The sequence below is a fragment of the Pieris napi genome, chromosome 18 (genome assembly GCF_905475465.1).
Source record: "Pieris napi chromosome 18, ilPieNapi1.2, whole genome shotgun sequence".
Classification (NCBI taxonomy): domain Eukaryota; kingdom Metazoa; phylum Arthropoda; class Insecta; order Lepidoptera; family Pieridae; genus Pieris; species Pieris napi.
Genome location: NC_062251.1, coordinates 83,411 through 110,874, shown reverse-complemented (window position 1 = coordinate 110,874; position 27,464 = coordinate 83,411). Strand labels below are relative to the sequence as shown.

General features: G+C 36.6%; 2 protein-coding genes and 2 long non-coding RNA genes across 6 annotated transcripts in view; 2 read left to right on the top strand and 2 right to left on the bottom strand.

Moving 5' to 3' along the window:
• The window catches only part of LOC125058526 (bromodomain and WD repeat-containing protein 3), a 35,223-nt gene extending 28,035 nt beyond the window's left edge, over positions 1 to 7,188 (top strand). For 2 of the 3 annotated variants that reach the window (XM_047662615.1, XM_047662614.1), the window contains exons 35-39: positions 1,379 to 1,461; positions 1,934 to 2,098; positions 5,264 to 5,318; positions 5,647 to 5,884; positions 6,610 to 7,188. In XM_047662615.1, coding sequence (XP_047518571.1) covers positions 1,379 to 1,461; positions 1,934 to 2,098; positions 5,264 to 5,318; positions 5,647 to 5,884; positions 6,610 to 6,722 — 654 coding nt within the window. In that variant the 3' untranslated portion in view covers positions 6,723 to 7,188. Of the gene's footprint in view, positions 1 to 1,378; positions 1,462 to 1,933; positions 2,099 to 5,263; positions 5,319 to 5,646; positions 5,885 to 6,598 lie in introns of all 3 variants that reach the window. The other variant, XM_047662616.1, reaches the window with a different exon arrangement.
• A 5,014-nt stretch (positions 7,189 to 12,202) lies between these two features.
• On the top strand, positions 12,203 to 15,904 carry LOC125058739. The gene is made up of 6 exons (XM_047662878.1): positions 12,203 to 12,360; positions 13,257 to 13,339; positions 13,778 to 13,900; positions 14,027 to 14,133; positions 14,980 to 15,070; positions 15,761 to 15,904. The coding sequence occupies exons 2-6, from the start codon at positions 13,285 to 13,287 to the stop codon at positions 15,847 to 15,849; spliced, it is 465 nt and encodes a 154-aa protein (XP_047518834.1). The 5' UTR covers positions 12,203 to 12,360; positions 13,257 to 13,284; the 3' UTR covers positions 15,850 to 15,904.
• Positions 15,905 to 21,543: 5,639 nt separating this feature from the next.
• On the bottom strand, positions 21,544 to 22,884 carry LOC125058921. The gene is made up of 2 exons (XR_007118547.1): positions 22,646 to 22,884; positions 21,544 to 21,961 (listed from the first exon to the last, which is right to left on the bottom strand). It is a non-coding gene; the product is annotated as an uncharacterized LOC125058921 (long non-coding RNA).
• A 2,103-nt stretch (positions 22,885 to 24,987) lies between these two features.
• Positions 24,988 to 26,240, bottom strand: LOC125058861. Its single transcript, XR_007118545.1, has 2 exons — positions 25,682 to 26,240; positions 24,988 to 25,102 (listed from the first exon to the last, which is right to left on the bottom strand). It is a non-coding gene; the product is annotated as an uncharacterized LOC125058861 (long non-coding RNA).
• Between the last annotated feature and the right edge of the window lie 1,224 nt (positions 26,241 to 27,464).

The following is a 27,464-nucleotide window of genomic DNA, read 5'->3' as shown; positions in this document are numbered from 1 at the left end:
GATATTTTGCTTTTTAGAAGTTATACTTTTTATTACAGAAGTTTACTTTTTTTTTAGAAGTTTACTTATACTTTTGGCGCGTTAGGGAAAAATGATGAGAGTAAATTTTTACAATGCGCGCGCACGCCGTCACAAAAAACCGACACCCTGAAGTTAGCTACAGTCAACATTATAGTTTTTGAAGTGAAACTTCTTTAGGCGCATGAGGGTAAAATTTTGACGGAACGTTATGAAGATGTGCAGCGTTTTTGCCGAAAGGGAGAGAGCGATTGAGACCGATCGAGAGAGAGTGAGAAGGGTGAATTATTATATAGGAATTTTAAATTTCGTAAAGAGAATTTATGAAATATTAGATTTTAAATTTTATGCAAAATTATTTATTGAAATCTCAAATTTGACGAATTATAAATTTAAACGTATTTAGTACGTTACGTATTATAATTTATATTAATTTTCGACACTTTTAATATTTTAATGACAATTAAATTTATAATTTTTATTAATTCCTTTTTCTCTCCCTCTAAAACTCGGAAATCCAAAGTTTTAGATTTGTATAAATATGAACAAGACTTAAAAATTAGTTTTCAAAGAAGTTTCACTTCCGACATGTGTACTTTGTACGCACGCACTTTTTTATATTATACAACTATTGATGCTTTATTTGTACGTAAATTTTTCTACAAGAATATTTGTATCATACTTTGGCTATCATCAATATGTTGTATGCTAAAATTAAAAATGTCCATTTCTTTAATTATATAGAAATCATTTTTTTTTATATTTAAAAAAACTTTATTTAAGATAATGCGTTATAATAAAACTTTCAATGTATTGAATACCTTTTTCTATTGTTCGTGTCGTTTCTTCTACGAATTTTTGAAATGATTTTATCTTGTTACGCCTAAACGCGTGTACATAAGTACACACACGTTTTTTGAAGTCAAACTTCTTTATCGGCGTTGGAAAAAAATTTACACACATTTTTGGGTTACGCGCCATCTTTTTCTTGTCCCTACCACGGTTGATCCGAAGAGATTCGAAGCCTTTAGTAACAAAAATATATAATAACGATAACAATGATACTAAAAATTCTATTACAATTTATGAAATTCTGTAATAATCTTAGTGGTAATGAGGTAAAATGAAATAATTGTATTATTTGTATTCAAGTCTGTGATATTAAAAGCCTTTTGTTAAACTTTATCTAATTTAACTTTATTTAACCAATTTCTGTAAAGTTGCATATAGTAGATCATTTTTCGAAAAATATTTTTTTTTTGTTTTCGTGGCGGTGACGCTATCAACCTATCGAAGTCAGGTTTGTAGAGCTCGAACTCAAAGCTTTGGATATTTATTTCTCTTGTTGAATTCTCCACAGAGCAACTCAAGGAAACGCAGACGCTCGAAGAGCTCGGAAGACAGCGAAGGGAGCAGACCGAGGGACTCCAGGCCTGGCAAACGGTGAGGTATTTTAGAATAAAAAAGAGTGTCGGAGTCTCTTCTTGCCCGCTCAAGCCCTTGAATTGAGAGCTGGCAGAGTTAAAAATGCAAAAAACCGAAGGATTTCGCATGTCTCGGAGTTTAAATTCGTGGGAGACGTAAAAATTTTAAGTATGTTTACATGTTTACAAGCATGTTACGTCACAGGGCGTGGTGCGTCGCCATCTTGGATGGAGAAGCTTTTTGGCGAGTCTGCAATTCTGGATGTTTAATTTGAATTTTGAAAGTGTACAATTAGTATAGGTTCTATTGATATATGGGGAGATATAATTGCAAATGGCGCCAATAAAAAAGGCGGTAGGCATAATAAAAACAAAATTAAAATTTCTTTATTCAGATTTTTTTATTAATTATTTAAAAACCTACTGGTGGAAAATGTATAAATTGTACGCGTTTAAAAAAAATCACCTTAACGAGTCGTTTTCTATTTTAGAACCCGAGAAAGGTTCACGGACGGCTCGTCGTCCAGCAGTTCCTCCGGGTCGAACTCGGGCTGGTGCTCAGGCGGCGCCGCCCGCTACGAGTCCGACCGCTCCTACAAGCCCGACAGACCTCAGCAGTACAGCAGCGATGACGAAACGCCGCTTCTGTTGTACAGGTACTTTCATGCCTCCTGCTGATAGAGTTTTGTTGTACAGGTACTTTCATGCCTCCTGCTGATAGAGTTTTATTGTACATGTACTTTCATTCCTCCTGCTGATAGAGTTTTGTTGTACGGGTACTTTCATGCCTCCTGCTGATAGAGTTTTGTTGTACAGGTACTTTCATGCCTCCTGCTGATAGAGTTTTGTTGTACGGGTACTTTCATGCCTCCTGCTGATAGAGTTTTGTTGTACGGGTACTTTCATGCCTCCTGCTGATAGAGTTTTGTTGTACAGGTACTTTCATTCCTCCTGCTGATAGAGTTTTGTTGTACGGGTACTTTCATGCCTCCTGCTGATAGAGTTTTGTTGTACGGGTACTTTCATGCCTCCTGCTGATAGAGTTTTGTTGTACATGTACTTTCATTCCTCCTGCTGATAGAGTTTTGTTGTACGGGTACTTTCATGCCTCCTGCTGATAGAGTTTTGTTGTACGGGTACTTTCATGCCTCCTGCTGATAGAGTTTTGTTGTACATGTACTTTCATTCCTCCTGCTGATAGAGTTTTGTTGTACAGGTACTTTCATGCCTCCTGCTGATAGAGTTTTGTTGTACATGTACTTTCATTCCTCCTGCTGATAGAGTTTTGTTGTACAGGTACTTTCATGCCTCCTGCTGATAGAGTTTTGTACAGGTACTTTCATGCCTCCTGCTGATAGAGTTTTGTTGTACATGTACTTTCATTCCTCCTGCTGATAGAGTTTTGTTGTACGGGTACTTTCATGCCTCCTGCTGATAGAGTTTTGTTGTACAGGTACTTTCATGCCTCCTGCTGATAGAGTTTTGTTGTACATGTACTTTCATTCCTCCTGCTGATAGAGTTTTGTTGTACAGGTACTTTCATGCCTCCTGCTGATAGAGTTTTGTTGTACATGTACTTTCATTCCTCCTGCTGATAGAGTTTTGTTGTACATGTACTTTCATTCCTCCTGCTGATAGAGTTTTGTTGTACAGGTACTTTCATGCCTCCTGCTGATAGAGTTTTGTTGTACAGGTACTTTCATGCCTCCTGCTGATAGAGTTTTGTTGTACAGGTACTTTCATGCCTCCTGCTGATAGAGTTTTGTTGTACAGGTACTTTCATGCCTCCTGCTGATAGAGTTTTGTTGTACAGGTACTTTCATGCCTCCTGCTGATAGAGTTTTGTTGTACAGGTACTTTCATGCCTCCTGCTGATAGAGTTTTGTGTGGACGTGGTAGAAGTGAAACCATCAAAAACAAAGTTTTTATAATGAATAATATGTAAATTATACTTTTTTCACTAACTAAATGTAGGACTATGTTAAATTTTAATTTATAAGTTTAATATCAATATCAATCTTTAATTTGATAAAAACTAAAATAATGGAAGTTTGAAATTCGATGATTATTACTTTTTTTGCACATCTATGTTTTTTTAATTCAGAAAATGATCAAATACACGCCAATTTAAAGTTTAACCACTGCACAATTCTTCCCATCTCACTCTCTCCCACGCCAAATCCTATTAATTTTTGTGTCTGTCTCTTTTTACTGTCGCTTTCTCACTCTCTCCCACGCCAAATCCTATTAATTTATGTGTCTGTCTCTTTTTACTGTCGCTTTTTCCGTTGCATCCGGTTTGAAATCACAACGATTCTAAAGAAGTTTCACTTCAATAATATAATCATGTTAGTTTTTGTCATAACTATTTTATATGATCTGTTATTATGAAAATTGGCATACAAGCAAACAAAAGGGGTAATTTTGAAATGAAAATAAAAATAGTAACATTAAATTACACAGTTTTCTAGAAAAATCACATGCTTCTATCAAATCCGTCACTGATTAATTTGTTATTTAAAACACATGGATTTTTTTAATGTAATATTTAGTTTATAAATCCAAATATAATAAAAAGTGGACTTTTGGATTTTTTACAAATCCGACATTTTTTTGCGATCATGACGAAATCTGTTGTTATTTAATTTATTTTATTATGATTTATTACTTGTGCTATGGATTTCCCTACCAATTGATATTATTCTAGCTGTTCATACATTTAATTAAAAATCTTCTTTTTGATATTTTTTCTTCTGCCTCGTAATTAGGTCTTTGGTCTGAGTTACTAAACGGACAAACTTAGAAACTGTCAAGATGGCCAGTAAAAGAAAAGCGTTATGTGTATAGAATAATTTACCTATTGATAGTAATCACATTATAAATGATTGTAAGTAATATTGGTTAAAATCATTGATATATAAAAAACCCAAGATGCACAATCAACATCTAAAAAACGTCCTCAAAAAATGAGCGCAATTCGAGCGCGCATTCTAAATTGTGCACTCATTTCAAATAGTCTCGCGTCTAATAAGTGGAGTCGATGTTATTTATTTGTGTTTTTTTTTTATAAATAAATTTATGTACTTTTGAACTTTTTTGTGTGTAGTTTTTGACAAATATATTTACGCTCTATAAAGTGTAGGTCAGGGTAGCCAATTTAACATTTTTTTTTATTTAAAGAAAAAACTTTTTAGCCGGATTAAAGTTATGTATTATTATAAATTTACAACTATTTAACATCCAACACCTTTTGTCTTCAGTCACCGTGACCAAGCACGCTGTAAAGCACGCGAAACGTCGGATAAATTTAAAATTATGTTAAATAATTGTAAATTTATAATAATAATACATAACTTCAAATCCGTTAAAAAAGTGTTTTCTATGTTTTTTTTTCTTTATTAATTAATTATGCGTTTCTTGTACTCTACCCACTGTAGCTGTTTCTTTTTTATTGTTCCATATTAGGGTTGCCTGAAAGAAATCGCTAGTTAGCGATAAGACCGCCCGATGCTTTATAACTTTTGTAACCTGCTTTTTTATTTGAATAAGGTAATAAAGTATAAATAAATATTTAATATGTCATGTGGAACATGGTGTAATGGTTGCAGCTTTACAAACGTTGTGTAAAACAAAAAACTTGGTGATTAAAAAGAGTGGCGAAGAGTTTATTGTCAGTTCTTCTCTTCCGTTCTACGCCCTTGATTTGGGGACTGGCAGTAAATGTAAAATTAGAAGCATTTTTTTTGACGTTCATAAGTGTACATTGTGTTACCTATATGAATAAATGATTTTTGACTAATGAGGTACGAAACTCATTGCAGACAGCGGCAAGGAGACGAAGTGGAGGCGGGACCTTCGAGAAGACCTCATCATCGGGTGAGCATAAATCCTTAATGAGGAATGGAATCTGTGGTCCATTTTTAATTTTCAAAGAAATTTGAAATGTAAAAATTATTTGATATCATAAATTCTCGTGTCACGGTGTAATTCCTCCGAAATGGCTTGACACGAAATTCGTGAAATTTTGTGCTCATATTAGATCTGCGAATCGGACAACATCCATATTTCATGCCCCTAAATTTTTTTGTTTTTACGGTCAGCATACAAAAATACAAACAACCCCTAATTTTCAACCCTCTACGATCAACCCCTATTTTTTATTATTGTAGATAGTAATTAATATGTATATTCTGATTATCCACAGAAGGGTGTTTCTCTTCGAAAACGTCGAAGCCCTCGGCGGTACAACGAAGACAGCGAAGAAGACTCCATCGCCGCCATCAGCAAGAGGCTGCCTCATCATCAGGACCACCAGAGGCATCAGAGGCTGTTCGCCCGGAGGAGGCAGAATCATGCCCAGGGCACGGGCGTGCCCGGCGCAAGCGCAGCTCCTCACAACGAGGACCACAACTATTTCAACGGACACTCCCATCACCACAACAGTAAGTAAATACTAAATATGCATCGATACTATGACGATATCTCTTATATCAAGAGTATCGATACCGATATCGATACTCTTGTTGAAATATCGTCGATACCGATACCAACGCTTTGTGAAATTAAAGTAAGGTGAAATATATCGAGTTTGGTTAAAGTTTTTGATTTTTATTAAAGAATAAAAACAGTCACAAACTTTGAATAAGATTAAAGGTTTAGTTATTAAAATTAGTTTATAAATAAAAATAAATAACTGTGAATAATTAAATTTAACATTGGCAAGATTTTTACGCAAGTCTGTCTGTATAAAACGCGGGGATTCCCCGGGCATAGATAGGCCGTGTTTCGTTTGCGACGAACTAGATCAAAGATGTGCGTTTGCTTTGTTTAACGCGAAATTTGAAAAGTATCGTTGTATATTGTATAATATCTACAATGACGATATATCGGCAAAGCCAAAGTACAGAAACCGGCACACTTCTTGAGCATTAAACAAGGTAGTGGGGGAAAGTTTGCGCATCTGCGACATAGACGTCAACTAATTTACCAATCACGCGATCGACACATCACTCTCCCGTCGCCTTAAAAATCGCTTCTGCGCAGTCAAGGACATTTGTTTAAGATGTTTGCCGGTATCTGTATCGTCGAAATATCGGTACCAGCATCCCTTGTAAATAGCAATGGAAAGCTCGGCTTTTGTTTTGTTATATGTTTAGTTTCTTTTTAGGGGATTCCCCGGCGGGGTCAGGGGGTTCATCCGGTCCCGGGCCAGTGTCGATCTCCTCCCGGGGACGTGTGCGACGACTCACCGCCAAGGCGAGAGGGCTGTTACGGGAATAATACAGGCTTCTCATGGGCCTCAGGAGGCTGGCGCCCCTCTTCGTCACCTACAGGGGGCGGGTCAAACGGGTCCTGGCCGAGTAGGCTCATAGGAGCTCAGTTCTCCATAGCAAGTGTTGAAGATTTTTAGTCAATTAACCGGTTTAAGGAATAAGTGTTGTGTTATTTTAGTGGACTTCAAAAGTTTTTACTGTGATCGTCCGTTGACTGTAAATACCCACATTTAGTGTTTTAAGGGATACAAGACTCTAGTGGTAATGTGTTCAAAGCTGTGTTAAGTTTAAGTACCGTCTCACTACCGTTGTTTTTACTAATTGATAAGTTTCTTTATAAATGGCATTATTTCGATGAATAAAAGACAAAATAGCTATAGTCGAATTTTTAATTAGACGAAGTCAACTGACGTTTACGGTGTTGTCAGTTTTTAATGAAATAAAAATAGTGACAAAGTAAAAACCCCTGAATTAATGATCGGTGATGGCACTAGTCGCCGCGCCGCGCTTTGCAATAAGACGTCAAAAAACTGATTGTAGTTACATAGTACTAGTACCTAACTTATATCAGAGCACTTTTATACAATTTTGAAATAGAAATAATATTATTTTATTGTTTGAATGATTGACTATTCACACTCATTGTTCATTCATCTGATTGAACAAGAACTGAACGCATCACTATTACTTTAAATATGGCAACATTATTTTACAAAGTGACATTAGCTACTGTCAGTTGGCTTCGTCTAATTAAAAATACGACTATAGTCTTAAAACCTTGTTGGCTGACATCGATGGAGGTTATAAAATGTTTTATTTAAGTGAAACAAACATGTGATTGACATTACTGCCCGAACATTTCAGTGTTTGTCCATTAGTTTACGTTAAAATGGGGCCCACTTTTAGTCCTGCCTTGTAATTCCTGTATAATAACAATAGGTGATATGAAATGTTTTTATAAAACGATCTGCTCAAACTATAAACTATTTTTATAATGTCATTGTTTCCAATAGAACAAAAGTTTGACATTTGACATGAAACTGTGGTATGTTGTAAGTACTTACGCACAATTTTCTAAGTGTTAATTGGTTTAGACCACTGTTAGATTACATTGACGAACAAATTGTAAATTTGGTTTTAAACTTTAAAATGCTAGTATGTTGTTAACAATCACATATGATATTTTTTTCTTATAAAGCAGCTAAAGCCAGGGTGGCCCAGGGGGTAGTAAGTTGAAGAATATAATTTAAGGTGTGAAATATATATTGAGATATTGACAATGCAATATAAATTGCATAATAATCAATCTTTAACAACTGCACCTCTCCGCCATCCTGGTAGCTTGAAAACAGTGGGTTCATCAATCATGATGAATACATTTATATTTTCTTACCGCGTTATGTCTGCAACAGTATAAATGCATGTTATGTATAGTTTAATACAAGCTTAACAGGGAATCTTTTTGTATATGAATATATTGTGAATGTTTGTGGATAAATGTGTATAAATTGTAAAACATTACCTTAAGTTATGATGCCATTGGCAAACCGAACCAAACTGACGAAATATAAATATTTTGTAAACATAGTTTGTTTATATTTTTACCTTTTTTAATGCTGACAATTCTTGGGGAAAGTAAAGCTGCGTATAAATTAAGCGCGGCAGCCGCGCGAGCCAATGTTCGACCAGATTTGACGTTCATTTGCCGCGCGAGCCAATATGTAGATATAAATTTAGTTGGACGTAACTGCCGCGCGCGGCAGGCGATCCATCACGAACAGACCGCGGCGGATAGTCAGACCAGTTCACTCTTGTAAACCTGCGAGTATGGGCGCGCGTGATCGGGCGGCTGCCGCTTTCAGTGTGATTCACCATCTTATTTGTAAAAAAAATAAAAGAAAAATAAATATTTATTTATTTAATTTTTCAAATGTAAACTGAACTTTATTGACTATAATGACTCCTTTTCCAGTCTTTGATTATTTAATTGTAATTAATTATTTGCATGCAATCAAAAACTATTTTTAATAATGCCAGAGAAGTATAACTTCTTAAGGTCAGTACTCACATACGGTATTACACGATCGAGCTAAACTGTCGAGTAAAACCAATGGCATGCGCTTTCGTCCACACATTGAGCATTGATCTATCGAGTGAGGCGCGCCGCGCGCCGTTCAGTATTCACCGAACCGTTCGTGCCAAAGGATGTCTGTGCAACAAAGGAGACGGAGGCTGTATTTAGCAAGACTCACAGTGCTTTATAAGGAAATCAAAGAAAATGAAAAGAAATTAATCATAACATTCATTTCTCTTATTTTTGTGGGAGTAATCTTTGGACTTGACATTCCATAAACACTCACACTGTCTTTATGTGTTAATAAAGTCTTCTATAGCGCTTTTGCAATAAACTCGCAAATCCATTTCTCTTAAAAACACGTGTTTCAATCACGATAAACAATACCAGACTGAAGCACTCGCAGTCACGTACACACGTTCAAGATTGACGGCTCGCTTTGAGTAGGTTCGAAGGAAATTACTTTCATTTCATTCCATCGAGCCGGCTCTGTGCGAGCCTTCGAGCTGTGAGTTTTCCGGTCCACACGCTGATTTTTAGTCGACTTCGAGTAAAACTATCGAGTAATACCGTATGTGAGTACTGATCTTTACGCGCGTACATAAGTACACGCACCCTTTTTTACGTATTCGCCGCGCGAGCCAAATGACCAAACCTATAACCGTCCCAACTGCGCGCGAGCCAACGACTGAAGCTCCTTTGATGCGGTGCGGTCTCAAAAACCAACAGCGAGCGGATCGACCTGCGGCACGTTCGAGCGCGGCAATGTTCGAGTCGCCGCGCGCGGCGACCCCGTCTACATAGAGCGCGGCCGCCGCGCGCGCCAAAGTTCGATGGTTTGCCGCGCTTAATGTATACGCAGCTTAATAAATAAACAGTTTCCGCAGTTAATAAGATGAATTTTAAACGCTTAAAGTTCAAGACGTTGAAATCAATAACAAAAAATGGGAGAAATATCTGGGTCTTAGAATGGATACAAATTTAAAATGGAACTTTCATATATCACACATAATTACCAAACTAAAATCACTTATAGTGGTAGGGGAGCCCAAGAGGGGATTTCGGGATTTACTAAAGCGCGGCAGATTAAAATATAGGGGGATTGTTGTACCCGGTTAAGTACCTCCACAAAATATGAGGCCCATATATAAAGCCGCACGTGAAGGAGATAGGATCAGTTTAGTAAAAAAAAATTGACCATCAGAAATTCCCGAGCGCGTCAGATTAAGGTAGGGTGAGTTAATTACATCCTAAAAAGTGTATATTCCACTAATCTGACAATTTGAGAGTGACGGAAAAAAAGGGGAGGGCAACAAAGTTGTAAAAAAAAAACGTCATCTCGACATTCTCGAGCGTAGCTAATTTTTTTTTTATTTTGAAGGAAATAATTCAAGAATAATGAAAAATATATAATCTGACGATTTCCGCAAGCCGAAATAACAAAAATTCGTCGATAAAGTTAAATGCGTGCAGCTGCGTGATGCCTACATTTCCTTAAACCGATCGGAATCTACTAAACGGCGTCCTAAATATTTCCCTCAAAATTACATTTCCTGTGAATTTGAACCGATTCGGACCGATAGATTTTGAGAAATTTTGAAAAATCTTAAAAAAATAAGAAATATTTTTTTTAAAGTGGTTTCTTTATCGATCAACTTCAAAAACTAATCCGCCTTTGAGCTTGAAAAACCACGTCGATCGCCACCAAGCTGGTCAAAAGCGGTTGATTCGTTCGAGAGATATCGTACACGAAAGAAACCCGAAAAAGTGTTTTTTCGGGATTACTCCGAAATTTGTGGTTCGATCAATAAAAATTGCAAAATTATTTATGAGGATGATAAAACTGCGTCGAATGCCGCCAACCGCGTGAAAATTGCTTGATCCATTCAAAAGTTATTGCGGTTTGAAAATTCCAAAAATAGTGTTCTATGAAACTTCTATCAGACTTTCGAGCTGGGAGAGCTCAAATGCATAGAAATGTTATTTCTTTGAACTCAGCGAGCTCAAAATATCAATTTTAAGCGCCCAGGAATGGAATTAGCGGGAAGTTGCAGGGATGGCCCTTTAGGTGAACCGTTTTTCTATTTTTTTTTTGGCAGATCAGGCGAATCCCTCTAGATAATCGTCAGATTATGAGACAGTACGTTTAGAACATAAAGATGAACCACATATATCTTAATCTGACGCGCTTGAGTATTTCAAAATTGCGATTTTTTTTTGCAAATTAAGAAAATGGCTGTGGGTTTGCGTCCCATCGAAATCGTCAGATTAGTGAATGAGAGCTTTTTTTTGGTGCACTTAACACTCCCTTAGAAAATCTGACGCGCTCGATAAATTTTTTTTTTTTTTAATTTTCAACCCTTAAATACAACCACCCGCATCATGCAAACGATCAGATTAACATACGTACATTATTAAAAATACGTAGGGCATAGATGCTATCAATATCTGACGCGCTCGAGGATGTCCATGCAACAGTTTTTTTTTACATATTTAACTATCTATAGCCGCTTCCCCCACCGATGAAAAGGAATTTATCATATAACATTTTTTTCTTCTTTTTATCTAAGCTTTGCATCCCAATAGGTCTCTACGACGCTCGAGTAAATCCCCATTTAGCATCGTGGGCTCCCCTACCATAGGCAGATTTTGGTCAATATCTAAATGCATTCCGCAATCTGTACGTCATTTGATCTATAATTGTTTAGTCAAGCCACATTTCATATACCTAATTGAAATATGGGGTACAGCATGCAAAAACAAAATTTCGCCAATACAAACACTACAAAATAAATTAATAAAAGCACTATTCAGATACAATTTTTTAACACCTACTAATAAAATCTACCATGAAACTAAAATTATGACGATTAAACAACTATATGTTTATAGTACCTGTATCCTTATTAAAAAAAATTTAAATAACTCTTTAAATAGTAACTTATCATTTAATAAAATCAAATACACCACTACACGCAATACTCGCCGAGCGAGTTTGCTTGTCTTGCCAAAGCCGCGCACAAATTATTAAAGAGATCTATTAGGTATGAGGGTGTGCAATTGTTTAATCGGTTGCCGTCTAAGGTTCGTAACATTAGCGTGTTTGATCAGTTCAAAAGGGCATTAAAGACACACATCAGAATGGGCCCATTAGACTAAAATTGGGTTAGCTGATGACGACGTGTATCTCGTTCGTATATACTTAATATTAAATTTCTCATGTAAATAAAAAATAATTTTTGTAATGAGAAATAAAGTACTTTAAACATTAAACATTTGATTTTTTATAAAGTAAAATATTAAAACAGGTAACCTATGAAGTTAATATTATTCAGTACACAGATATTAATGAAAATAGTCGCTATTTCTTAGTGTACTGTGCTCTTGTAACGTAAAAATTTATCATAATATTCAACTTCGATAATGTCAAACTGACAGTCTGACAATTGAGAATTACTAAAAGTAAAAACACTACGTTTCTAATTTTGATTTGTGTTTTTGACCTACTAAAATTTTTAAGTTGATTATAATAAATTAACTTTTTTGTGGAATAATCAATAAGGAGTTGAAGGTACTTCCCAATTTATTATCGAAACTAGGTTATTCTAGAAAATTCCGCTATCAATAAAACTAGAAAATGACATTAAAAATTTGTTTTCCTTATTATTTTGAATTTTTATTCTAATTATTGTAGCTGACAGGACAAGAAAAGGAATCGCAATACGATTTTGTGAAACATTTATTATACGAACTTATAATTTTCGATCTATGAAACAACAGGGGATCCAACATATTATTTCAGTTTTGTATCAGATCCACACTGACTTATGTTTAAATAAGAATTCAAAATTAATGTATTTCGTATGTTCCGTATACATACTATGGTACTATAGTCTTAATGTACTGTAACTTGTAGGAATTACATCTGAATTTAGAGCAGCTTATCAACTGCCATGAGTCATAATATATTAAAAATTTCAGTTTTAGAATTGAGGGTTGATTTTTATATTATAATATTGTCTTTGGTTTATGCAAAAACATTAAAACAATACTGCGGAACACAAATTTAATCACCATGAATTTTGGAACAAACTTGACTTTGTATTGGGGTAGAAAATCTATCACACATCTTTAAATAGACCTCTGTGATTTAACAGGAATAGTCCAAGTTAACATGGGAATTTTGTTATTCATTTTAGTATGCACTCTATGAAATTGAAAGATAGTATCAGTTTGGTGCTTTTAATTATATTAAGTTTGACATTAAGAAAATAAGGTATTGAACTAAAAAAAGTATTGTCTAGTTTTATTGTGGTTATTCTGTAACTTCTGACATAATTAAAATTTTTTTTATATGTTTGATACAACTAGGTACTGTCAATAGATAAAATATTTTTAGTTGGTGCCCCATGCCGTACTTACAATATACTATAAAAAACAATTAAATTAAGAATTATCTTATTTTAGTGTGTGTGATTGTCAAATATTAGCTAAAATGGACCCACTTATCGAGGAAGAGTATATAATGGAACCAGACACAGAAACATCAGGTACATTATTTTAAAATTCTGTGATACTTGCATATAGTCCTAGCCTATTAGCTTGTAGCTTGCTGGTAGACTTATATGCTTATCAACAAAATGTTGCACAGCTTAAAATTTAAATTTTCTTTCCTAAAAACAGTTATTTATAAACCTTTACCATTACCTTTCTTTGCCAATTCTAGGCTTATGGAAACAAAACAGTGTTTTGCACAGTATTTTTAGCCAAAATTAATTTGTTGACATAGGATCTCTTGTTATGATTTTTTTCTGTGTATCATTTCACTTATACATAATTTTACAGGCTATTTATCATATCAGATAATATGCTGTCATATCATATATTTAGGTAACTGATCTAAAATGGTTTCTGCCAATAAAAGTTAGAAATAATTGAATGTTTAACTATGGGAACACATCCTTATATTTATGGATAATAATTTTCAGTATTAGATTCACTATGGAGTGCAGGTCCCGTCTTACTTGGTTCCACTCTGCTAGTGGTATACATTGGTTTCAAGTGGTTCCAATGGCAGAAAGCCAACTCGGACATTGACGAAGCCACAAAAAGTGAGTAATATAGGTTACTTAAAAGATTATAAGAAATTACTTTTCCTATTAAATTGACGGCTGCTGGAACAGTATAGATCTGAGGCCAAGATTTAGAAGAATATATTTATAGAATATTCTTTTTAGATCCAGATTTATATCTCGCTCGGATGGAGGCCATACAGCGAACTCGCGAGAAACAGCAGAGAGAGTTGGAGGAGGCATCGCGAAAGAAGAAGGAAGAGGACATTGAGGTGAGAACGGAAAAATGTTACCATGTTTCTAAAATTTAAATATCTTTGTTGACCAACATATAATTTTGACAGCTGATTTTATGTTAAACTTAAATCCATTGCAAGTTGTTCTCTTCCGTTCTACGCCCTTAATTTGAGAACTGGCAGTAAATGTAAAATTAAAAGCATTTAATATATATTTCTTTTTTGACATTCATAAGTGTCCCTATATGAAAAAATTATTTTTGACTTTTGCTGTGGTCTCTGGCAGAATGACCAGCGCTGTGAAACACGTGTGATCCACAGCATAACAGCTTGGGCCAGTTACTACCACAACACACACACACACATTACACACTTAAAATGTACCTTATTCCTTTACAATTTTTTTTGTTATTTATGTGTGTTTTTGTGTGTGTGTTTCGGTAGTAATAAATGTTATGTCAGTCTGTCAGAATACAGTGGTACTTCACTATACAAGTGTTTTGAGATATGAGGGACTGCACACTACACTAAAAGTTTCTCGCACGTACCCCCCCTCGTCGTTTGCTAGTGTCGAATTACTTGATAAGCTGGGGTTTTAGCTTTTAGTACATATTTGAAAAAATTAAGCAAGTTGCTTAATTTTTTCAAGCATGTGTCCGAAGAAGAAGGTGACGTTTATTAAATGAAAGCATGAAATCATATTCTTATTCAAAAACACTTAACAAAAACAACTGAGGTGGTTTAGGGTGCTGGATGATGATGAGGATGGCATTTCAATTAATTTCGAGTTAAACTCGTGTGTCGATGTATACATAATACAGTGGTATTGAGAAAATAGTTTTTCCTTTTTAAAGTGCATTGAAAATTTTTCACCAATTTCAGAAAGAAAAACGAAAACGCGCGGAAAATTTGGCGAAACTAGAAAAGTATGGGTCAAAGGGGGGACAGAAAGTGGGACATCCGAGTGATGGAGGTGAGAAAGTTATTGTTGTTCTTGTTTTATCCGGAATTTGAACTTGAGACTCGATTGTGTCCATCAAATTTCCTAAATCAGTCTGCAATAATTTTAACAAAAGGACTCTTTTGTCTCTTTCTATCAATTTTTGATGACGCTAAGATGAAAAGAGAGATACTTTCGCGTTTCTTTTTTTATATTTGAAAGCTAGCTACTATAGATTTGATATGTTCAAAGCATAGTTTAATTTCCAAACCTATATATAATCTAAAATTATATAAAAATGAAACCCGTTTTCCGTTGTCACGACATAACATGAAAACGGCTTGACCGATTTGTCTGATTATTTTTTTATAATATTCCTTGAAGTACGAGGATGGTTCTTACGGAGAGAAAAATTAAAAAAATTTAGTGAAAAAGTCTAAAAACAACACTTTTCTACAAAATATTCGTAATAATATTTAAAGGCAATTTGAACTTTAATACCATATCATAAAGTTCAAGTGTTAGTGGAGGGGTTCCGGGAAGGTAAATTTTTATTTTTTGACATAATGTATTTGTTGTCTTATCAACTTAATTTTTTATCTTACTAGCTAGACCGGTGTCCCGAATAGTAAAATAAGTATTAAAAAAAATAAAGAATCGACTGTTAGGCGGTACGATGTTCGCCAGGCCAGCTAGTCTAAAATTATAAATATTTGTCCACAGAATATCTTCCGTTGTGCGGTGGTTCGTCTTCGTCAAGTTATAAAGCGCCTAAGCGATCCGCTTGCGCTAAAGGCGGATGTGGGAAATAATAAAATAATATTCCTTTTTTTGTGTTATCATTGAATTCATTGATGGTTAATGGTTTTCTACTCAATATGTTAATCAAATTTTAAAATAAAATGTATAATCGCTTTTATCTTTGAAATGTATAATCTGTGATTCATCGTCGCCGACAATTGACATGCGACTTGAAGCGCGGGAATATTCAAATGTCAATAGTTAATCTATTGGAATGGGAAGAATATCCCACTAAAGAACTAATATCCATAGACATGAGAAAAAAAGCAATTATCCTGGCGTCCATTTTATAACTAAAATTAATAATTGATATTTTATTTATATACTTTTTTTATACATTTGGATGTTAATTATTGGAAATTGTGTAAATAAATGATTTGATAATGTAAATAGGTGTTTGATCTTTACTTGGTTTATTATTTCGTAGCTAGTATTTATTTATTAGAAATCTTTCAGCTAATATAAATAAAACACTTAGACAATATACAAAGCCAAAATAGATTACATAGATAAAAAATATATATGAAATAGTAAACATAAGTAAGTACATTAATATACAAAAATAAAACAAACAAACGACAATTAATATATAATATTTCAAAGAACAAATTATTGGTAATTGAATGTCATCATAATTTCTTACGTATGAAATTATAGGTTTGTGGTACCTAACTATAATGTGAAACATAAATTATACTTTCTAAATTTGCTACTTTTCTTGAAAATACAGCATCTATCGTTGTACCGAAACGCGTTGTTGAATGAAGTCGAGAAGTTTTCATAGATAGATCAAATTTTTCTTCTAAAAAGTCAACTAATGGCTGAGATTCCGGAGAGCGAAAATTAACATTAAAATCTCCAGTTAGACATCGGTTAGTCATCGGTAATTCATGATAACTACTATTTAAAAGTCGAGAACCTTCAATTGTAAAGTGAAGTAATTGCTGATGAATAAATTTTATGATATTTGACAGCACATGTCAATATAACCTTGTCATTGAATATCATAGAATGTCGCAATCGTCAGAAAATTTATTATTAATATATAGGTATGTTATCTAAAGCTGGCGGCTTCAACACATTTACACTTTGTGCTTGTGTAGTGTCTGTGAATAAGCGCGAGACGTGATGTCAAACTGAAATACATTCACAAATACATCACGAAAAGACTGTCCGTCTCTCTCGCGCTCGGTCAAGCTTATGAGTATAAAAGAGACGGTTATTGTTTTTCTTTTGCTACTGTTGATGTTGATCTTTACTGTTTTATATTATTATTATTTTTTACATGTTGATCTTTTTTCAAACATTACCAGGGCAACCTCGTGAAATGGTGCACAATGTTTTGACGTGATAACGTCTTTAAAATCGTTTTAGTCGGGTGACATGTTCAGAAACTTGTGTCACAACAGAACCTCACGAGCGCGATCGCAGGTATAACGAGAGAGAGACGGACCGATCTCCCGTCTCATCTCGAGCGCTTGTCATTTACACCCGAAATTTATCATCAAAAGTGTGAATAAAACGATAGATGTAATTTAAAATTTGAAAAAATTGTTATCTTCATTAATTCCTTACTTCGCAAAAACTTATATCACCAATAAGACGTTATCACGTAAACATCTCGATCGTAAACCTACTTTACAAACAACCAATAATTTTAATTATTTTAAGCATCTTAATAAAAACAGTTTAATGAAAAAATGTTATATTTAATTTGACATCAGATGCGACTGGGGTTTTTAAGAGGAGTATTGAAAGAATAGTTAGTGAAGTGTGTTGAGCTAGAAGGAGCTTATGTCGAAAAATGAAAAATTATTTATACAAACTACTCATTTACGTTCTTGGTCGGGCTTAGAACTTTTGCATCCACCCGCGTATGCACATAATATTTATATGTATTTGACACATTTTTATTTATTATTACATTTTACTATTATTTACAACCCACCCAACCTTACTAAAACCAGAGTAGACTAAAATATATAGCTTGGCAAAAAAGTAATATTTTTAAACATACTGTATAGTGAAATTGCATTAGTGTGAGTACTGTGAACGCGCCAGCTTTCGATAACCGACCTATACTTATTTTAAAAGTAATAAAATAATCAATAAGTATATAGGTATTTAGAGTTTTTCAAAAAAAAAATTTCCAATTTAAAATATTTTTTAAACTGCAGATTTTTTTTTAAACACACTATTCACAATTGATCCGTTTGAAAATTTGGAAATAAGTAATCCAAATTGATTATGATATTAGCTACTAGATGACGTATAAGTCAAGAAGCGTGGAGTATATGACAATTGACATACTCGTATACTTACGACCAATCCGAATTATTATTTTTAAATAGCGGAAACTACACAGACTAACTAACTACACAAGTAACCGTTACTTCCGTAAGAAAAAAAAAACTTTAGAGGTGTCAAGGGACACCCGGATGGAACGAAATTCCTTTCGATTAATTTATATGTTAATTGGTATCATAACAGTATGATTGATTTTCTCAACACCAATCTTACGACGAAAAAAAAAGCCAACATCACGAGGTGTTCCCAGGCGGTCACCCATCCAAGTACTGACCTCGCCCGACGTTGCTTAACTTCGGTGATCGGACGAGAACCGGTGTATTACAATAGCAAATAGCAAAAAAGTGTCGTGACAACTTTTCGTAAGAAGTTTTTCCGTCTAGCCCCCTTTCGCAACGCTCGATAACTTCGTTCCAACAAGACTAATTTAGTTAAGTGATTCCAAAAATAATTTTCATTTCTTAACCCTACAAAAAAAGCCATCATCACGAGGTGTTCTCAGGCGGTCACCCATCCAAGTACTGACCTCGCCCGACGTTGCTTAACTTTGGTTCCGTCTAGCCCTCTTTCACAACGCGCGATAAGGAACTTCGTTCCAAAAATTCTGAGTTACTCCCTAGTCGCGCCTAAAGAAGTTTTACTATATAAACACAATATTCTTTCTGACAAACAGTACGAATTTTAACCAAATAAAAACACCACACTATCCGCTTTCACAGAACATATTTATAAGCATTTAAATAATAGCTAGAAGTAGCTATTAGATACAATAAAAGTAAATGTAAAATTAGAAGCATTAATATTTATTTCTTTAATGACGAATCACAAGTGTACATTGTGTTACCTACGTGAATAAATGATTTTTGATTTTTTTTTTGAAATAACCTTCCCTCAGCTGCCCAGTTTAAGTCCGCCTCTTAATACCAACACTTATATTGAACAAAGAAAAAGTTCAACCTATACATCATCGTTAGGTAATATAAAACAATTGATATAAAACTAAATTTAAACAGACATAGGCTTTAGTAATTGTGCTTATAAATAACTATGCGGGTGTTTAAAGTTGGACACGGGTAGGTTGTTGAGGGCCAGTTCTGCTATTAGATACAATAACCGACCCTCAGCCGCCCGGTTTAAGCCCGCTTCTTAACACCAACATATAATATTACACAGAGAAAAGTTTTACAATAATAAACATAGGAAAGTTTTACATTTACATATACGGTTGATATAAGGTTAAACTTAAACAGGGATAATCTTTAGTGAATTGTGTTTGTATATATTAAACCTAGTAATAGAAAAATCTGTAACTAGTTACACAAACGAGATTAAAAATGTTATCATACAGTGAAGTAGAATTAAAACTATAGTAAAATAAGAATACACAATTAAATGAAATTAAACTTATGGTAAAATAAAAATGGGATCAATATAATAAATTATGTTTAGTACAAATGATATTAACACAGTAAAGTAGGATTTAAATTTACTATTTAATGAAAGATAGAAGGAATAAATTTGAGATTAAAGTCTAACATAGGTTAGTAGTAGTTAGTAATTGAATCGAAGTTAAATATTAAATAGTGGGTATTATAATTATAAAAAAAGTTAAAGGTAATAGATGAATAGAGGTAACTTTATACATTTTTGTACGGGTGAGGGTGGATTACTTGCAGATTAATTGTTAAATGTGAGTGTAAAATACTATAATAATATTTTGGAAGCTTTGATAGAGCACATGAGATTTGGGAAGGGTTGTGTTGTTTAATAAAGGGTAAGGATTGTGGATGTTTTCGTGTTTCTGTGTAAATAGGTGCCCTAGAGGAGGTGCAGCGTGTAAAGGTCGTCGAAAATTTGGTCGTTTTTAATTTTATAAGTGGTTTTGTGTAAGTAGACAAATGCCCCAGTACGAGTGCTGCGCGTTGAGGTCGCTGTTAATGTGAGTGTTTGATTCAGTGTGTAATTGTGTTGTTAATATGAAATTAGTGTTTTGTGCATGTTTTAAATGTAGTTAATTTTTGCCTCAACGCGGGCACGCATGCCTGTAACTTTGGGGCACTTGTCTGAGTCGGCGCGGTGTAGGGTTGAATTGTTTGTTGTGTTCGGTGCAATTGTGTACTTCGGCCTTGCACTCCGCAGTAGGGTGGTGGGCGGAGCACTTGGCGCATGTTGGCGTAGTTGCAGGGCAGCGGCTCTTTGTGTGTCCGAAATTTAGGCAGTTTTGACACTGCCTAAATGGTGAGAAGTTGCCGCTGTGGACCCGCTGCATCCCTATGTTAACTCTGCCTAGGTCGGCGAATGCCTTCCAGGCAGAGGGTGTTGCGTTTAGAACCGCGTTGTACAGTGTAGTGTTTCTGTTGTTAGCAATGAATTTTATAGTGAATGTGTGCTTAGTTAGTGTGATGTTTTGGTCTTTTATTGTTTTAATAAGTTCAAATTCGGGTATTGTTTTCTTTATGCCTTTTAGTATTATCATTGGGTCTATGCGCTTTTCCTCTTGAGTGTTTATTTTTGTGTTTTTTTGTAGTCGTGTAAGTGTTAGTTATTTTATGCTCTTCTCTTTCGAAAACGAGTTTTATCTTGTGTTTAGATAGCGGGGTGACCATTAAAGGGGCGTATCCGCCCTCTCTGAAATTGACTGATCTACTAATTTGTGTGAGTTTCTGTTCTGCTGTGTCGAGACCCTCTCCGGACACGATGATGGAAGGCCCTGCAGGGGGTTTGGGGGTGGCGGCGGCGTTAGCGTAGGATTGATGAGTCTTATGCGGGTCCGCCGCCACTGGTTGTATCTCCGACGGCGCGGGTTTAGGGGATGCCTTAAGGACCCTGGTGTGTTCCTGCAAGGCCTTATTAGATTCATCGAGTAGCCGAGAGTGGGCCTCGAGTTTTTGTAGTAGTTTAAACTCAAACTCAAACTCAAAATATCTTTATTCAAGTGGGTAACCAAGTACACTTTTGAATCGTCAAGTTAAATTAATCATAAATTTACATTTACTACCAGTTCGCAAGTCAAAGGCGTAGAGCGGGTAAGAAGAACTGGCAAGAAACTTTCCGCCACTCTTTTTAATCGCCAAGTATTGTCATACAAATTGTTTGAACTGGAGCAATTCAATCCCAAGGATTAGGATCATTTAAGTAGTCCTCAAATTTATAAAAATCTTTGTTGATTAATTTTCGTTTAACAAGGGCTTTGAATTTATTTAGTGATAATTCTCTAATTTCGCTTGGGAGTTTGTTGTAAAAACGAATACAATTTCCATATAAGGAGTGGTTTATCTTTTGGAGCCTGGTTGGTCGTACACTCAAATTAGTTCTATTTCGCGTATTATACTGGTGAAAGTCACCATTTGTTTTAAAATCGTTTATATTTTTTTTGGACATACAACAAGGCTTCAAGAATATATGGGCGGATGCCCTTTATCATAAGAATAAGCCATGTCTTCAATAAGTTGTTATGTGGGTAGGAACAATAGAATCACAAAAAGTATCTCCCTTACAGCAATTCACTAAAATCTATTCACTCGTAATTAGGGAATCACTTAATCAATCACTTTTAATTAGTTTTGTAACAAAAAGACACAAGATTATTTGGAACAAAAAGCGATTCGTCGCAGACGTGGTGCGCTCGCCGTTGACGTTCGAAAACTAAACTAAATTCAACATGTTCGCGCTGACCATCGACACGACGCTCCGCCAGACTGACCATAGTCAAATCTCGTTCCAATAATTCTAGTAATTCTAAACAGATGGCGCTAGGAATGCGCCGTCACGGCCGGACTGACTTTCGACCGTCCTCGGGCGCATCAGATTGCAGTCCTGTAACAGTGACAGAATCAATCGGACAGGTGTCAGTAAATCTACCCGCTCGCCCAACCTGACAAGCTATGACTACTAGACGTAATGCTACTGTCATACAACTATGACTATCAGAATAAAAAAAAAAAAAAAAAAGCGTGTGTCCTTTCGACCACTCATGGACCGGACGGCACCTTTTTCTAATCACTTAACAAACATTACACTCTTTATCGGCATGTCCTATCCTTAGGATCAATTTTTCACACAGTATCAATTTGGACCGGACGGGTGTGTCCTTTCGACCAGGCACTCGTGCATGGACCGGACGACACTGTCCCTTCGACCAATTAACACTTAAGATTGGACCGGACGGGTGTGTCCTTTCGACCAGCCACTTGTGCATGGACCGGACGACACTGTCCCTTCGACCAATGAACACTTACGGTTGGACCGGATGAATGTGTCCCTTCGACCAGCCGCTATCAGCTGCATGGCCCGGACGACATTATCCTTTCGACCAACGAACACTTAAGGTTGGACCGGATGAATGTGTCCCTACGACCAGCCGCTATCAGCTGCATGGCCCGGACGACATTATCCTTTCGACCAACTTCACACACACACACACCACGTTATTCAATGACTCTTCTCACTAATCGTGCCAACATAGTTAAGTAGACTTCAGTGCTTACAGATTACACATACCTATAAGTTACGGACTGTCTTGCTCTGCGTGAATTCGGACCTCATGCTCAAAGATTTCGCGATCTGAAATGTTAATGGGTATCAGACTCCGCTGTAAGCGTGTCTGATCCTGCGGACAGTGTATCGGAGCCTGCACTCACATATCACAAACATTCGGTCTATCGAGGTGACCATAGCATCGAAATCCGCTGCAGTATTGATTTAGCTCGGAACGCCTTTTCAAAACTAAAAAAAAAAAGTACTTTGTGACAAGCGTCTAAATTTACAGCTTAGAACTCGTATTGCGCGATGTTACGTCTTCTCTGTGCTGCTCTACGGCGTAGAATCTTGGACGCTGACAGAGACTATGTCCAAAAAAACTGGAAGCGTTTGAGATCTGGGTTTATCAACGTATGCTTAAAATATCTTGGACAGACCGCATACGAAATACAACCGTGCTGGACAGAATGCAGAAGAACAAAGAAGTGCTTATGACGGTTAAGAAAAGGAAATTTGAGTATTTCGGACACGTTTTACGCAACTCCAAAAAATATGAGCTCCTTCAACTAATCATACAAGGCAAAGTGGCAGGTAGAAGGAGACCTGGCCGCAGACGCACGTCCTGGTTGAAAAACTTGAGACAATGGTTTGGTCAAAGCACCAAGTCATTGTTTAGAATCGCGGCATCCAAAATTAAAATAGCCAAGATGATCGCCAACCTTCGCAAGGAGATGGCACTATAAGAATAAGAAGAAACTTCCTATCTAACTCAGTTTGGTTGCGCTCGCAACTTTTGATGAATACGAAATCGCCCTTAGAAAATGGCTTGATAGTAGCTCGACCTTGGTCAAATCGTAAAGTATCGGATGCGGCTGCCCTTTGTATGTTAGGAGACGCATCTTGCCTAGCTGACTCTACGTCAATTCGCTGTTGTTGTTCTGAATCTGGACTTGAACACCTAATTCTCGACATACCTAGAGATTGAGAACGGATACCGAACTGTAGACCCAGTACTATTAAGCGCTAATTGCACATTACCCAACTCGTCACGCCTATTGGGATCGCTTTCGATAATCGCTAGCAAAACTTTTCAAAGCGCGCATTACACGCTTGACTTGCCCATTTGCCCCGCTGGAGCCAGTTGCTATAAAATGCAGCCCAATGTTACGCTCCGGACAAAAGCTCCTGAAATCCTGGCCAACGCAACACCTGCCTTGATCGGCTACTATGCGCTTAGGTGCTCCAAAAAAAGGCAAACGGCATTTTTAACGGCTTGAACCGCGCTAGCTGCGTCTAATGTGCTCTAATAATACCCATTTAGTGAACGCATCAACAATTACCGAACAATACTCCTTACGGTCACTTTTTCTCCTTAGTTTGCGGGTGAAGTCGATATAAATCGTCTGCCACGGTACCGGAGCTTTTGGAATAGAATGTAGCTGCACAGGCTGAGCACCTGCGGGACCCTTCGATGACTTGCAGACAATGCAAGAGTCAACAATTTTTCTAACGCACTCGGACATCTGAGGGAACTAACACTGTTCGTACAGTCTGTCCAGTGTTCCGTCACCACCCAGACGCTGCAACTCGTTATGAACGTGACTGATCAAAGTCCATATTAGGGAACGTGGAACGACTGGCAGCCATGATGTGATCTTGTTTCCTCCTATAAAGAACTCCATTCCTAACGTCACATGTCTGCCCAAACGGTTTAGGAAAATCGCCATTATTGTGCTTGTCGATCAAGTCTTGGACCTCTGCATCACGTTTCCGTTCCACAGAAAGCCAGCGCCGATGAATTTCTACAAAATTTACTGTCTGAATTGTAGGTTTTGAAGAGACTTGTGACTCGGAAACTAAGCTATTGGGGTCCGGCAGCAGATTTCTAGAAAGGCAATCCGCGTGCTCCATGCCACGACCCTCGCGATATATGATATCAAAATCGTAGGCTTGTAAAAATGCCCACCAACGATGAACACGTGGGGTCAGGTCAGTTTTAGACTTCAAACATTAACTTGTTCCTCAAATTGAAAAAAAAAAAAAAATCAAATTATCATTATTAATTTTGACGACTACATGAAATGTCAAGAGTTTTATAAAATTTTCAAGATTAACCTCACTCGAAATCTGTGACGTAGATTTTATTTCATCACCACCAATGCCCGCAAGATACACAAGATCATTGCGCACAGTACTTGGGAACTTAGTAGAATAGCTCTCTTTTCTCAACGAGCAAGACGATCCGCTATCAAACAAAAAAAAGGAGACTGACTCACCAGATGACATCCCCAAGGTGCCCCTCGACAGCCACTGTTCGCAGATATTGACCTATTACCTTGCAGTAGATCCACCACCTTTTTTTCCTTTTCTTTACAAATTGTTGCTATGTGTCCAACTTGACCGCATATATAACAGGTTACGGTAGAAGTTTTCTCGGGGGCACGTGTTGCAGTTGACGGATCTTGCTGCTTAGTCATCCTAGAAGAATCTTCTCGAAGACGCTTTTTACAGTCGGCTTGCCGGTGTCCGAGGATTTCACAAAAATGACATTTACCAGGAAATCTTGCGTCCACAATTCTAGTGCTTTTTCGCTAATTCGCTTGAAATCAGGCTCTTGGATTTCAGTAACACCCGATCTTCGCTTTAGGGAAATGCCTTTTAAGATTCTAAACAGCTGAGGTTTAATAGTGACAGTATATGCGTTTAGCTCACGGCATATCAAATCATCCTTCTGACATAAGACCGATATGACGTATCCAGTTATAAAATCTTGAGATTCGGGTTTTAGGTATAGTTTCGATCATATTCCATAAGCGCAGGCCACTCTGCTGTAGTTTCTTTTGTTCCAATTTGAAAACGCAATATTTCATCAAAGAAGTCTTGAAATAATTTTGGTTTACAAAATCTAGCCATTAAACTTTGTTTTACATTCTCCCATGTCAGCTCATACAAATTTAACTTGCTCAAGCAAGCTGCGCGCCCTTTCAGTACACTGCTAAGAGCTAGAGAAATCTACGCCCTCTAAATGTTACTTTAAGCTCAGTAATTAAGACCAACCTTCTATATCCGCGTCTGCGTCTACCCGATTAAACTACGAATTTCACTGCACTATACTGGGCGTTAGCAGTTGCCACCGGTGGTTGCGTTGTCGCTAACATCCGAGTCAGTTTCCATATTACTTAACAACTTCAAGGCGCTATTTTAGTCAGGTGGTTGTTTTTGCACGGTCAGTAGCGCATGGGATCCCACTTCTGATATGGGCGGATGCCCTTTATCATAAGAATAAGCCATGTCTTCAATAAGTTGTTATGTGGGTAGGAACAATAGAATCACAAAAAGTATCTCCCTTACAGCAATTCACTAAAATCTATTCACTCGTAATTAGGGAATCACTTAATCAATCACTTTTAATTAGTTTTGTAACAAAAAGACACAAGATTATTTGGAACAAAAAGCGATTCGTCGCAGACGTGGTGCGCTCGCCGTTGACGTTCGAAAACTAAACTAAATTCAACATGTTCGCGCTGACCATCGACACGACGCTCCGCCAGACTGACCATAGTCAAATCTCGTTCCAATAATTCTAGTAATTCTAAACAGATGGCGCTAGGAATGCGCCGTCAAATATATATATAGTTGTGTGGTGTGTATATGTGTATGGGTTGACGGTGTAGTTGTTGGAGGTGTAATCGCGGCTTTGGTAGCCTGTGATGTGTGCGGTGTGGGGGCGGGAGAGTTGGGGCAGGTGGTAGGTGAGGGGTAAATGAAGCCGACGACTCCGAAGAGGCCTTCGATTGCCTCTGTGATTGCGGTTTTTAGTTCCCCTTTTAAGTTGCGGGAGGCAGCGAGAGCTTGTAAGCCAGTCTGCCTATATTCTTTGGCCATCTCCATGTGAGCCGACTCTGTTGGGCGTTTCTCGCGAGTGAAGGCCGGGCTCAACATCTCTACTAAGGTCCGTCTAGCTGGTGTTGAGGACGTAGAGGGAGTGGAGGCTTTGCTAGTTGGTGGAATCACTTTGGGTGAGGTTCGGGATAACATTTTGCTGGTATAAGGTAGAAGGGGGGGCTGGAATGTAGTTTTCTATATACTGGTGTGTTCGCCTATTAAAGACGAGTTTAATGATACCCAACTCGAGGGGGTAGGGGTAAGGCGGAAAAAATCGTTTTGTTATAAAAAATGGGGGGGTTTATGAGGGAAACTATGGGCTCTATCGAAATCGCCTCGCCGAGTTGGTTTACGGCCAAAACCAATATGCAATATCAATCCAATTTTAGCTGTCATAGACTGACAATTCAATCCATTTCTAAAGAAAAGCATGCCAATATTCAATACATGGACTGAGATACCAATCTAATTATTCAACCAATCGTTCAGAGGGCGGATAAGAGATTGAAGATTGCCCTCTGTATGAAAATGAATGTTTACTCATGCCAACAACCTATCTGTCCATTTTGACAGTTGCTTGATTGGCCAAATCAATCTCGGATTGCTATCGGTGAAACTCGTATGATTTGGGTTTGGGATTGCGACCTAACTTAATATTCATTGGGAAAATTTATTCTTCTTCGTCATCTTCCAGTTCTAGTGATAGTGATTTGGAAGTTTAAATGCAATTATCCGATTGGGATAGTAATTCTGAAGCTGGAAGAAGACAACGTACTTCTGTGAGAAGACATAAGAAGACAAGAATTTATTATATCCAGAGCCTGAATGACGCCGAATTCACATTTAGATTAAGGTTAACAAAAGAAGCTTTGGAGACACTTTTACACAAAGTGATGTCTATATATGACTTCTTGCAGGTTTCATCTTTTCATCAACTTTTGTAAAAAAAAATTAA